Here is a 14625-nt window from a genome sequence, read left to right on the forward strand (position 1 = left end):
AGAAGTACCCTTTTAAAAAATGTTTCAGATATTGAAGGGGCTGTTGATATTGTATAGATATCTTGTTTAACTCCCCTACTTTTACTCTGTAAATAATAATACCTTCAAAAACTACAATGGGCAATGGGAAAAAAGCCCTGTGTCCTAATGAGTTCCTTTACAAAGAAGTCTGATGTTGTTGAGGAGGAATTGGACTTGAAGGTTTGCTGGAAAGTCAAAACCCATGGGTCTGCCACTTGGAAAGGGAAGCCACGTATGTGAAAAAATACACAAAAAACAAACTAGTTCACCCAGGATGAACAAAACTTAAGTGTCTAATTAGAGTAAATAGACTCTCAGGGCTGGAGAGGACCACTAATTAAAATCATTAATATTCAGTATTTATGGCCATAAAAATTTCCCAATGCAAATGTTCTTAAATTATTATAAATTTAGTTATAAAATCTCAATTGAGAGTCAGTCCTTATATCTATTTGCATGATAAAATTGTCATAGGGTTCTAAAAATAGAAGAAATAATTCATCCTATAATTATTTTTTGAGATTTTATTTATTTATTTTTAGACAGAGGGGAAAGGTGGGAGAAAGAAAGGGAAAGAAACATCAATGTGTTGTTGCTTCTTGCGCGTCTCACACTGGGGACCTGGTCTTCAACCCAGGCATGTGCCATGACAAGGAATCAAACTGGTGACCCTTTGGTTTTCAGGCCAGTGCTTATAATTATTAATTAAACTTTTTCCTTCCACAATTCCTCTAAAAAATGACAAAGCATAGACAACAGGTATGTACTTTAGTACTAAATCATTTATTCTAAATAGTTAAGATTTATTCAGGATACCAATATATTATCCCTTCTGAGGATTAAGATGAGTATAAGATAAAATTTAATAGCAATGTAAGATTTATGTGCCAGGCACTATAGTAAGTGTTTAGCACAAATTATCACATTTAATTCTCACTATAAACCTATGGGATAGGTACTAATATTATTTATATTTGCATGTGAGGAAAATGAGGGCCTTGGAGAAGTTATATAATCTGTACAAGTTAATACAGCTGAAGACCAGTAGAGGCAGGGTTGATTAGCTGCGTGGCCAACATTCACTCTGGCTGGGCACTGGATTTGATTGATAGATACTAAACTATACTGACTATTAAATGTTTTGCCTATCATCCTTGGTAAATTGGGCCTCAATCAGATCCTTTATCATTACATTAATCGTTACATTAAGGATCTGACACATTTGTTTGAATTAATTATTAACAAATCTTTATTCATGTAATTTAGCCTTCTTTAATCCTATTTCAAATAACTTAAGGGAAAAACTTAATGCTATTAACCTAAAAAAACTTTAGCTTTTAAAATGTTGTCCCAAATTACTGTGCTGCTAAGGGTTCATTTGCCTGCTCACTTCAATTTCTCTCATGAAGTCCTTTCCCACAGCCCGATCTGAGAACAATGAAGTTGTGAAACCTGCTACCCTCACAGCAACTGCATGGACTACAGATGGATCCCTGGGCCCAAATGGGCCTATTTTCTGTTCTCCCTAGGATGTTGTAAATGGACACAGGAATTGTTGTTAACTCAGGGGTTTCAATGAAGAAGCCATGTAAAGTTATTGTGGCATAGACTTGGTACACCAGAAAACAGTCTTCAAAGAGAAAAATGAATGAAGCAGCTGCAGAAAGCAAGGGACAGAGGCCAGCATTTGGCCTAAAGAAGAGCAAGATCTGACTCTCCATTTCATTTCCTGTGCCTCCTGTCTTGGGGTTCCATGAAGCACCCCTGGAATTCTCTAACAGGTGCCTCCTTTTTATTTGAGCAGGATTTTATTCTTATAACCAAACAACCCTTTGGCATTTGGCATTTACTCTGAGCCTTTGTCTACTGTTGCATATATATATCAATACTATATATAATTCAATAATTAAACTTCTTTTTTGGTGGAAATTGAATTTATTTTATTTCTTCTTTAATGTAATTAACCTTTACTGTATTGTTTCTATTACGATTTAGTTCCATTATACCCCCCTCCCTGCAGCAATCACCACTCTGTTGTCCATGTCCATGAATTCATTTTCCCTTTTTGTTCAATCCCTCCACCCTCTACCTTCCCCCTTATTATTTGCTCTCCATCTATGTATGAATCTGTCTGTTTCACTTGTTAGTTCAGTTTGAACTTCTTAAGTCAGAAAAACTCACTTGTATATATAGATTTTTATTTTACTTATAATGAAAAATTCGGCACATCTGTATTTGAGAAATATGGTACTTTTATCTAACATGTCACATTTGTGGCAGTTTTTGTCACACAATATTCTCATTAGAATAATGAATTTTACCATCTGGTGATTAAAAGAACAAAACTTACCAGGGATGAAGATTTTATATGTATGTATGTGTGAATATGGAAATTTTTCCCCCTATTCAGAGAGTTCTTCATTAGATAGATTTTTTTTTCAATCACAGATTTGTTATTTTTGTCTCAGTTTTTTGAACTGTGAAGTAGGGATAATGCTATAGACAGTTCTAATTCAAAACATCATTTGCTCAATAATAAACAATAGAAATTCTAGAAAATAATTTGTTCAAAAATAAACCAATAAATGTTTTGATTAACAAATACCTCCCCAAATTGATTTAAAGATATTGAAAAATTTTAACCTAAAAAATACAACATTTTATTGGCTGACAAAACTTTAAATTAAATGTTCACAGTACCTGTTGTTAAAATGGAAATGAAGGTAACAGCAATGAAGAAGATGACAAAAATCATTTCTATTCTCATTTGGAACCAGCGCAGTGTTGATAGGTACAAGAACCAGTTGGCAGTATGTAAATTCAGAGCTTTGTGGAACAGTGTTTCAAAGTATGGCTGACGTCCAAAGGCACGAAGTGTCCACAGTCCTCTTAAGCTTGTAACCAGATGAGTGAATATTGGACTCCTGCCTGTGAAATATTTGCATAGAAAATAATGCAAATCATTTAAATACACAATTCAAACCCTTATTATCATGTACCTGATAAAGGTTAGTTTAAGAGACAGCAAATATCATTGGTTAGAGAGGTTTTAATTCTGGTGCCATAATTGGAATAGATGAAATTTGTTATTTTTTATTTTTATTTCTTAAACATATATTTTTATTTTTTAAAATATATTTATTGATTATGCTATTACAGTTGTCCCATTTCCCCCTTCACTCCCCTCCACCCTGTACACCCTCTTCCACCCACATTCCCCCCTTTAGTTCATGTCCATGTGTCATAAGTTCGTTAGCTTCTACATTTCCCATACTATTCTTACACCCCCCATCTATGTTCTACCTACCACCTATGCTACTTATTCTCTGCACCTTTTCTCCTCTCTCCTACTCCCACTCCCTTGTTGCTAATCCTCTATGTGATCTCCGTTTCTGTGGTTCTGTTCCTGTTCTAGTTGTTTGCTTAGTTTGTTTTTTTTGTTTTTTTTTTTTGTTTTTTAAATAGATTGCTTTCTTTTTTTTAAGATTTTATTTATTTTTAGAGAGGGAAAGGAGGGGGAGGGGGAGAGAGAGAGAGACACACACACACACACACATCTATGTGCGGTTGCTGGGGTTTATGGCCTGCAACCCAGGAATGTACCCTGGCTGGGAATCGAACCTGGGACACTTTGGTTCCCAGTCCGCGCTCAATCCACTGAGCTACACCAGCCAGGGCAGTTTTGTTTTTTTTTTTTAAGTGTGGTTGTTATTTATTGTTAGTTTGCTGTCATTTTACTATACATGTTTTTTGTCTTCTTTTTCTTAGATAAGTCCCTTTAACATTTCATATAATAAGGGCTTGGTGATGATGAACTCCTTTAACTTCACCTTATCTGAGAAGCACTTTATCTGCCCTTCCATTCTAAATGAAAGCTTTGCTGGATAGAGCAATCTTGGGTGTAAGTCCTTGCCTTTCATGACTTGGAATACTTCTTTCCAGCCCCTTCTAGCCTGCAAGGTATCTTTTGAGAAATCAGCTGACAGTCTAATGGGAACTCCTTTGTAGGTAAGTGCCTCCTTGTCTCTTGCTGCTTCTAGGATTCTCTCCTCCATTTTTATCTTGGGTATTGTAATTATGATGTGCCTTGGTGTGTTCCTCCTTGGGTCCAACTTCTTTGGGACTCTCTGAGCTTCCTGGACTTCCTGGAAGTCTATTCCCTTTGCCAGAGTGGGGAAGCTCTCCTTTATTATTTGTTCAAATAACTTTTCCTCTTGTTGCTCTTCCCCTTCCCCTTCTGGTACTCCTATAATTCAGATGTTGGAACGTTTAAAGATGTCCTGGAGGATCCTAAGCCTCTCCTCATTTTTTTGAATTCTCGTTTCTTCATTCTTTTCTGATTGGATGTTTCTTTCTTCCTTCTGGTCTACTCCATTGATTTGGGTCCCAGTTTCCTTCCCATCACTATTGGTACCCTATGCATTTTCCTTCATTTCGTTTAGCATAGCCTTCATTTTTTCATCTAATTTACGACCAAATTCAACCAATTCTGTGAGCATCCTGATCACCAGTGCTTTGAACTGTGCATCTGATAGGTTGGTTATCTCTTGGTCTTGCTGCACTGTGACACTGTCTGTGGGAGAGGGGTCAGACAGGGAACGCCACTTTCTCTGCTCTCTGCTGGTTTTCAGTCACTTCCCCAGCTACCCACAATCAAATTGGGCCTTTTGGTGCTGATTCCTGGGTGGGTGGGTTTGTGTGTGTTCTAGGACCCTGTGGGTCTCTCCAACAGACTCTTCTATGAGTTTGAGAGTTTCTCCTGACATTGCAACCTCCACCGATTTTTACAGTCAGAGGTTTTGAGGCTTTATTTCCTTGTGCTGGAGCCCTGGGTTGTGGGTCTGTCTTGCTTCCCAGTTGTTCCTCTTGGTTTATCTGCACACGAATGTGAGACCTCCAGCTCTGCCAGTCTGACTGCCTGTCTCTACCCTTCTTACTGGTCTGGATGAATGTTTCTTCTTGAACTCCTTGGTTGTTGGACTTCCACACAGTTTGATTTACTGGCAGTTCTGGTTGTTTTTTGTTTTTAAATTTATTGTTGTCCTTTTGGTTGTGTGAAGAGGCACAGTGCATCTACTTATGCCTTCATCTTGGCCAGAAGTCCTGACATTTGTTTTTTTAATGTTACCCTTTTTTTTAATTGGCTACCATGTTTATGAACTTATAAAATTACTGCCAGTATTTATTCATGTTTCTTGGCTACTATCAGGCATTATTTTTCTGGCTAATCCTAAATTCATCACTGCTGAGAGAAAATGTTTTTCTCTAAGATAATTTATTCAATGCCTTGATTAAGAAAGTTTATATGACTTAATTTAATGAATAACCTCCAATGCAGAAATACACTGAAATTTTAGCCCCTGAAAATGCACCTGCATGAAGGCTATTACCAAAATATGTGCTTACAAATAGCTTGAGCAGTGTTTGGGGCACAAGAAGGCAGACCTGAAGAAAGAAAGGAACAGTGTTTGAAAACAAGCCAGAAGGAAGAATTTTGTCCAGTGTTATTTAGGAAACTTTAGTAATATTAGCACTATCATATTTAAATTTAATTTATATGGGAAAGTTATGAATGAATATCCCATATATTAATCATGGTAAGATTCTAGAAGTTGCTCTAAAACCAAAATGAATTCTCATAGTCTTATTTAACAAAAGTAATCTATGTGTACTGTGTAATTTACTATTTCCTCTTACATTCATATACTTTTAAAAAGTTATTGCTATATGATACAAAAATTTAAAAGCAGAGAAAAAATTTTTGAAAAGTAGCTTAATAATAGAGAGAATTACAGGTAGCTGTTGTGGATATTTTCTGAAGTAAGCATTGTACATTCAGCATACCTTCAGATTCCAGTTGTTTGAGTTGCTGGCAGGTAGGGAGGAAGTAGGCTCTCAGTAAAATAAAAGCAGTGATCACCGGCACTGTCGCTAGGAAAATGTAGGGGTGTAAAACTGACACCACTGCTATAGCTCCGATCACAACTAATACCAACTGTAGGATCAAGAAAAGACATTGTGAGTAAATATTTTCATGTTGCAAAGTGTGCAAGATATGTCAGCAATATTATTTCTAAATAAGCTCTTCATACTCTGTTTGTTCCTATCTCAGTAAGGGGCAAGCATTTTCGTATTAGGAAAGCTGTCATCTCAAAGTACTTTTTTTTCCATAAGTTCTATGAATACTCAAAAAATTGTGTAGGTCACTTGTAACACCATTTTGACATTTTGAAAATATGGTGATCTTGGATCTCTTAATGTTCTCATTTCCTGTACACTTTAAAGTATATGACAAATAAATTTAAAACAGGTGATTTTTTCTAGACTGTCCCTCTTTTAAAATAAACTTTTTGAGATAATTTTAGTAAGAATGTGAAATTTTAGTATTTATTTTGCTTAGATAATTTCTGAAAGTTGGCCATTCATCTTGCAGCCTTTTGAGTCAGACAGACCTGGTTTAAACATGGCTTGGTCTTTTAGGCAAGCTACTTAACTTTTCTGAATCTAGTTTTCTCATGTTTAAGATTGAAAAAGCATTACTTAATAAATAAATGTTACTCCCCTTCCTCCCAAATCCTGATTCTGTTCCATAAAACAACCAGAGATAACCTATTATAGGCTCAAAAAAAATTGGGGTGGGGGTATGGCTAATTTAATTCAAAATTAGATAATTTTCCTATCTCACATACTGTCAAAATGAATTTTGTGTTTAAGTCAAGCCCATCTACACTATAGCTATTGCTTCACATTATTCACCAAAAAAAAAAATCAGAGCCCTGTTGGCAGTCTCAGAAACAATCTAACCACATTGGTGATCTTCGGGAACAAGCTAAAGGTTTTTAACTTCTATAATTCCACATATAGAAGTTAAATCCATATGTATGTCCATATGTATGGATAGTAAATCCATACATTTTAAAAAGAAAAAAGTCTGTTAACATTTATTCCACAATAACCCATTTGAATAAAGTATAAGTAACTGTCACAAGAAGGGCTAAAAAATAAACCTATTGTAATATCTATATGATAATCAATGAACCACTTATCCATCAGTTTCCCTGGGTGACACATGCATTTTCCATGTCATGAAGTGGAATACAGAACATTGTGGTTGATGGGAGCAGGATGTGGGTGTAGCTAAGATCCGCATAAATCTTCTTTGAATAGGTTATTCTCATCTAAAACTTCATATGATTATATCTCAATAACACTTTTCTAGGGAAAATGCCTGCACTTCTCCAGTCATCAAATTCTGCAATACCAGCCCCTTAGGAATACAACCTATATTCAAATAAATCTTTACTGCCAGACACTGGACAAAGTCCATATGATGACTCAATAATCTAAGGAAAGTCTTCCCCATTCCATTCTGGCATCACACATGCCAACAGTACAGTGAGAAAGCCCCAAATGCCTTGGTTGCTACATGGCAAGACTTTATTAATGGAAAACCATATTTTTAATGATGAATTTTTTTCTCATAAATAGGATCATTTGGGGAGAAAAGAGAGAAATTCCATTCTAAGTGTGCTTAACTAGGGAATATGACTTAATGTAAATGGACTATCATATTAAATACCAATATGTCTGAAGGACAAATGCTGCTGCATTAGTAGCATGGAAACATTCAGCTACTCCGTTAAAATCAGGGTCTTTTGTTTGCTGTTGACAATTATAAATGTACTGTGTCCATCTGACTTGTGCTTATATTTACCAATATCTGGGTAGACAAACAACCAAGATATCACACTGGGTTAGGGGAGAATGGAGAAGGTGGGTACAACTGGAAGTGACGAAACATTCACAAAATAGATTTCAAGCAATTATAATCATCCAGAACACAGCCCAAACTGACAAGTGAAAAATAAGCCTATGTATTAAGGAAAATAACTCTATTTGTCCCAGAAGAGGAAACGTATAGGCACTAAAGTAAAAAGCTAATAATTTATCATTGTATGCAAAACTAAAGGTACCTGTTTAATATATTTGATACTCAAATTACACAAAGAAACCTAAATTTTGTCCTAGTTTAATTCATAATGGATAAGAAAGAAGTCATCTCAGATGGTGTATATTAGTGAGAGGACAACAAAATAAACAAATAGAAGGACTTTAGGATAAGATGAAAATGTGAGCACAGATTTCTAATTTCCACACATCCTTAACCAAATCCTAAACTTTTTCAAAGAAAAAAAGTGACCAGACTATAAAACCTGCAAGGTATCATTCATTCACACTCCTAGGAAGTGTGCAGCACATTCCCTTCCATTGCAAGAGGCTCCAAAGTACCCGGACACTGACAGTCACACAGCACTGACTGTGAAACTGGGGCTGATAATGAACAAAAGACCACTTTGAAATGAGTAATTAACTAACAGATAAATAGGTACATAAATTAATAACTATTTAAAACCATGTAATGAACACCAGAGTTAGAATTCATAAATGATAGTGACTTCTTGAGCATTTTTAAGGAAGGGATTAATGGAATTTATAGAATGAGTAGAGGAAAATAATGTGAAAGAGATCAGTTTAGTAGAGATCAAAGTAGCAAGACCCAGTGTATAACTGTATATAAGAGAGAAGAAATAAAAAAGTCCTAAAGATTTTTAGGCTGAGAAGAATAGATTTCAGTATTTAAAAATGTGTAGGCTTCTGTCTCATTAAAAAAAAGTCATTCATGCAAACAGAGACATAAGTAGGAGCTAGAGTACAATTTTTCTGTTTGGCTTCAAATCCAAATTAGTCATGAATGGTCCACTTCCATTATGCCAATCTGCAGTAAATAATTTTAGTAACAAAAGTGCCATCATCAGATTTATCTTTCTCCTTTTACAGGTTAGAAAGCTGAAACCCTTAGAGATTAAGAATCTTGTTAAGGTGAAATAAATAGTGGTATCTGCAGACAGAGTCTTGATCTTCCATTTTCATTATATGATGCTCCTATCTAGAAAGCAAATTTGCCAGAACATTATCAAATGTTAGGAAACAGAGCAAATAGAAATGAGTTTTTAAAAGGGAATTTACATGCATATTTTATTTGTACAAAAATTTATTCCTGAATTGTGCCTAGAATGAAATTTCCTTTGTCAGAACATACTTAAAATACAACCAGAGGAGCTCACAATTTAAAGGAGCCTTTGTAATAAATTTTTTAATTATTTTTTTATTTTTTTATTTTTAGAGAGAGAAGAAGGGAGAGAGAAAGAGAGAGAGAGAAAGAGAGAGAGAGAGAGAGAGAGAGAGAGAGAGAGAGAGAAACATTGCTGTGAGAGAGAAACATTGATCAGTTGCCTCTTGCATGCTCCCCAACTGGAGACAGAACCTGCAGCCCAGGTATATGCCCTGACAGGGAATCAAACCAACAACCTTCTGGTTTTCAGAGTGACACCCAACCAGCTGAGCCACATTGGTCAGGGCCAATACATTTTTTAATAAAAAAGAAATTAATTAGATTTTAACTGTATTTGTCATCTATTATACTTCCTTAACACGAGACCCTCCTATAAATAAAATAGGGAAATTCAAAGAGCCCTGCCCAAGCCCTTGTGAAACAACTACTAAAGAATGTTAATAACATTAGAAATTAAGCAGAAACTCCCCCAATTGCCAGAGACAGCATTTGAGAGACATCTAATATGCTACAAAGTGTTAATTTATAAAATTTATAATTATTTAATATTTGTAATATTAAAATTAACTTTCCTATGGTATTTTTGAAGTGAACCTTATACTGATTCAGAAAATACTCAGTAGACTACAAAAGTAGAAAAAAATTATCATTAATTCTTTTGTAATCATGTCAAGATGTTTGTGTTCCAGTTTGTCCCTGACTTAGTAATATTATATTTGGAACAGTCATTTACACTCCTGAAACAAGGAACAAAAGTCTAGCATAAAAGAAAAACACAAGAGACATTCCTTTCAAATGCATGAACTCAAAGCACCAGTAAAAGAATTCCAGCTACTGCTACTGAGTTATATCCTGAGCAACTGAAGGAAATCCAAAATGCTTAAGTTCACTTAGAACAGTTAATGTGTTTGGATTCTGCCAATCATTTCAGATGAGGCAAACTGACAATCTGGTTTTTGTACATCTGTCAATGGAGGTTGCATGTACACAAAAATATGAGAGCCTTTATTGTGTTGTATAGGTTCTCTCAAATAAAGTATGTTATTGTGGGGTGGGAAAGTGTGAAAGTGGGTAGGAGGAGAGAATGACTTGTCATGAGAGGGGCTGCATCTTATTCCAACTGTCTCTCTAAAGAGATCATTGAGACTGTAGCATTTGCTCTCTGGGGCTCAACCTAAGCTGGACAGGAAACTGTTTGTAAATCTGGTCCAATAGCCAAGGTTATTAATTCACAACACACCTTAAGCCCTGTCACTTGTGGAATCCTAATGCACTATCCTGTAGCTTACCTTCATCTCCATCCCCTCCTTCTTCATTCTCACCACCACTCAATCACAACACCCCAGAGACATACTAAGAGCCAAGCTGCAATGGACACTTCTTCAGATCTATTACTCAGGCATAGTCCAGGCTAGTCCTGAATTTTTCTTTCCCCTCTCACCTTCTTGAATGCTTACTTGTACTTCTGTCCCTGCATTATGGTCCTTATTATAAAGATGCTGGCTAGCTAATCTGTGCCAAGGTGTTCATGGATGAGACTGGTTGAAACTGTAGCCCACCAGGAAATCGGTCTTCTTTTTAACATGTGCCCTTTTGAGGTAGATGACTTCAATCAAATAGTGATGTCAATGTCAAAAATGTCATACTACATGGACAGTGATCTGAGGGAAGATGGTCTGCTATCCCTCTCAAATCACTCCGAAGTAGACAGGAGTACATCTAAATGCAGAGTTGCCTTGGATTTGGGTCAGGTAAGGTGTTTTAACTAGTCACTGAATTTACTAAAATTATGCTCACTTTGAAGATTTTTTTTTGAAATTGACAAAATTCACACAGTAGATAGTACTTCAACTCTAAAGCAAATAAAAAATAAAACTCATTTACTCCTTTTTCTAATTAATTTTAAAAGATGACAAACCAAAGACACTTAATAATACTTATTTTTACAAACCTGAATGAAGTCAAATATGGTAAGAGGCAGAAGATCATCCAAAATTGCTGTATCTTTGGAAAATCTATTAAGAATCTCACCTATAATATAAAAGAAGATAAACTTCTCAAAAACAAGTAGCCTTAACAAATTAATATGTGATAAATTCAGATCATAGTAGAAGCATTTAGAACTCAAGAATTAACATGTGATCAAATAAACAATGACTTACAAAAATTTAGTATTCTACAACGATTCTAAGTAATTGCTTCCCACTTTTAAACTTTTATAAAATACAGATTGCTGTAAGATTCAGGCAAAAACTAATGTCTTTAATAGAGCCCATATTAGAAATTATGTCAGGAATGGGTACTCATCCTACTACAATGTCACACTTGCAAGCCTGGCTATGTTCTCATTGTCCCCTTACATCTGTAATCCATACTATATAGCTCTCTTTCTCTGATTTTTGCACCTTTCTGATGCACCTCTACAGAACCCATGGCTGCTCCAAGTCCTACCTGCCTACTGTGTGGACGTCCTTTGCCATGCTCTCTCTTTCTACCCTCTTCACTGGCAATCCAAACTTCAGCCTACTTTCTACAGACCAGACTCACATTTGTAAGTTTGATCATTTTTTCCTTCAATAAAAGAGTTATATATGAAGTGGCAACTATGTGCCAGACACAGTGCAAGGCACTGAGGTAACACAAGTGAATAAACCATGATATTGCCCTTGAAGAATACATTGTCTAGTGTGGGAGTGTTGAATTAAATACAACATAATACTGTACACACAATGTGATACTGAATATTATCATTCATACCCCACCCCCATTTGCTGCAGGATAAAACCCAAAATTCTTAATTAAATATTTAATGCCTTACACGATTTGGCCTTGAAAGCCCCCTAGTTGATATAAGCCTTCTCTACTCAAACATTGTTTCAGCCAAATCCTTTTATTCTTTTTTAAAATTTCATTTCTAATTATAGTCGATATACAATAATATATTAGTTTTAGGTGATTAGTGACTAGATATTTATGTATGTTACAAGGTCATCACCTCAATAAGTCTAGCATCCACCTAGCACCATACATAGTTACTGCATTATTATTGACCATATCCCCTATACTGTACTTTACTTTCCCATGGCTAATTTTATAACTAAGTCCTCTTCTTGGTTTATTCTTTACATATATTCTACACTTTCCTACCTCCTTGTTTTTCCCATTTGATTCCCTCTGCCTGAAAACCCTTTCTCCTCATTTTTATTTCTCCAAATCTGTGTCTCCTGCACCAGCTCAAATTAATCCTTTTCTCCTCTAGACACAATTCCTTTACTGCATCTTGTCAACACTTCTATGTTATATGACTATATACATGTCTCATACCATAGTTGCTTATATACATGTCTTATCTCTGTTTCTAGACTGTAGAGTACCAGAGGACAAAGGGATCATGCCACACTTATTTTCTATTACTCATAGCCCTCACCAAAAAGCCTTATGTGTAAGCATTATTCAATGCATACTTATTGATTTAAGTCACTCTCTTAGCCTTTATCAATATTTCTTTTAGCATTTTAAAACATATTTGTATATCTTTCCATAAGTTACCAAAAATTGAAAACTAGTAGTTTATGGTACATATACTGTTCAGAAAATGGAAGTCCATTTTGGTAAAAAAAAAAATCATTCTGGTGGTGCTCATTATATTTCAAATGGCAGTATCCTCTCAAAATACGTATTTACACTTCCACTTATTTAACATGTTTTAGTGAGCATCTACTGTGTGTCTGCATGACTTAAGGTCATTAATTAACAACATAGGAAAATCAGACAAGGAATCAAAGAAAATCAAGTACAGTATACAATGGCATAAGGGCACATCTGAGAGAAACTGAAGTACACATAGAAGGCAAGGAAGCATTGATTGCTGCTGATTATAGTAGAGTAGGCAACATAATGAGAAAAATAGATCATATATCAGTAACAGCAATGTTTTTTAACATAAAGCATCATCCTTGTATACAGAACTTGTGGGTGAAGGTAGGGGTGGGAGAAGGACATCTAGATGTCATAAGGTCATCTTGCTATTTCAGTTCTCATGAGCATAAATAATGAAAAATGCAAAATCAGAGATGTTTCAGAATCATCCCACAAAGCACATTAAAGTTTGCAAAGTAAGATTTATAAGAAAATGAAATGAATGATAGCCATTTAAATATGAAAGAGAGAAGATTCTGAACCTTTATGTATAGTGTTCAAGGGAATGAGGAGCTCTGAAACATAAACAGGGGAGTGGAAAGGGCATCCCCTGTGGGAACAGGGCCCGACAGAAGGAAACAACAGGGAACTGACATTTATTTCATGTTGACCCTGAAACAGGCAAGAAGATCTCACAATGAACCTCTGAGGTCACCACTTTATAGGTGCAAAGGCAAGGCTCAGGCTCAGGAGAGCAACTTGCCCATGATCATCACTCATATAGGGACAAACCAGTACTAAACAATTACTGTGCTCTTCCCATTATGTCTCATTGCCCACTTCTGACTGCTGGCAACTTTGACAAATCCTCTATCTTATTTGGGTCTCAGTTTTTCCATAAAGAAATGAAATCACTGGATCAAGTAAATCTGACATTCCCTTTTAGGCCTAAAATTTCTTAGCTCTAAAACAGAGGGTGGTGATGGGTATACACAAATGAGTCAAGGCTTTAGTGGCCCAAAAGGGCTTCAGAATAAATATAAAGATCTTCCTGTGAACTAACAATGAAATGTTGTTAGCCAAAAAAAAAATCCGTGGATATTTCTTATTTTGAGATTTGTGGATACAAATTACTCTAAAATCAATCTTGAACTTTTTCTTTGCCTTCTAATCAAATGTTTCTGTGTCTCCCTTCTCTCCCTTGTCTGTGAGTTCTTCCAGGACAAGAACTGTGCCTCATTCATCTTTTCATTCCAGCCCCTAGCTTAGTGCCACTCAAGGAAGTGCCCAACAGACCACTGTAAGAATAAACTTGGGGAACTCCTTATTCAATTCTAAATGTGAATTTGTCTCAAGGGGAATTAATTAAATTGATTACTTTCAATGTATCTTATTGTCCCTAGTTTTTTAAATCTTTGGCCCCTTTATTTCACTATTCTTATTATCTGTGACTTAATTTTACTGAGGTATAACTGACAAATAAAATTGTAAGGTATTCTAAGTGTACAACATAGTGGTTTAATATATGTATATGTTGTGAAAGGGTTCCTTCCATTAAATTACATATCCATCACCTCTCATTTAAGTTTTATTCTTTTAGTAAATTTCAATTATACAATAAAGTATTATCAGTTATAGTCATTATACATTAAATTCTCAGGCCTTATTCATCTTATAACTGAAAGCTTCTACCCTTTTGCCAATCTCTATGATGGTATAAAAAATACTTTTAAAATATATTTGAGATTTTAACCACCGCCAACCCTTCCCCTACCAAAAAAATGAAAAAAAAACAAAACCTGAAACAAATTTGTATGATCACCTTTGAACAG

At 35.4% G+C, this 14625-nt stretch overlaps 1 protein-coding gene across 3 annotated transcripts in view; it reads right to left on the minus strand.

Moving 5' to 3' along the window:
- Positions 1-14625, minus strand: part of CFTR (CF transmembrane conductance regulator) — a 209619-nt gene that overhangs the window by 79547 nt on the left and 115447 nt on the right. For all 3 annotated transcript variants that reach the window (XM_045848138.1, XM_045848148.1, XM_045848155.1), the window contains 3 exons: positions 11106-11185; positions 5866-6016; positions 2722-2949 (listed from right to left, as the gene is read on the minus strand). In XM_045848138.1, coding sequence (XP_045704094.1) covers positions 2722-2949; positions 5866-6016; positions 11106-11185 — 459 coding nt within the window. The remainder of the gene's footprint in view (positions 1-2721; positions 2950-5865; positions 6017-11105; positions 11186-14625) is intronic.

This window comes from Phyllostomus hastatus, unplaced genomic scaffold (genome assembly GCF_019186645.2).
Source record: "Phyllostomus hastatus isolate PE091 unplaced genomic scaffold, TTU_PhHast_1.1 phas_contig_118, whole genome shotgun sequence".
Taxonomy (NCBI): domain Eukaryota; kingdom Metazoa; phylum Chordata; class Mammalia; order Chiroptera; family Phyllostomidae; genus Phyllostomus; species Phyllostomus hastatus.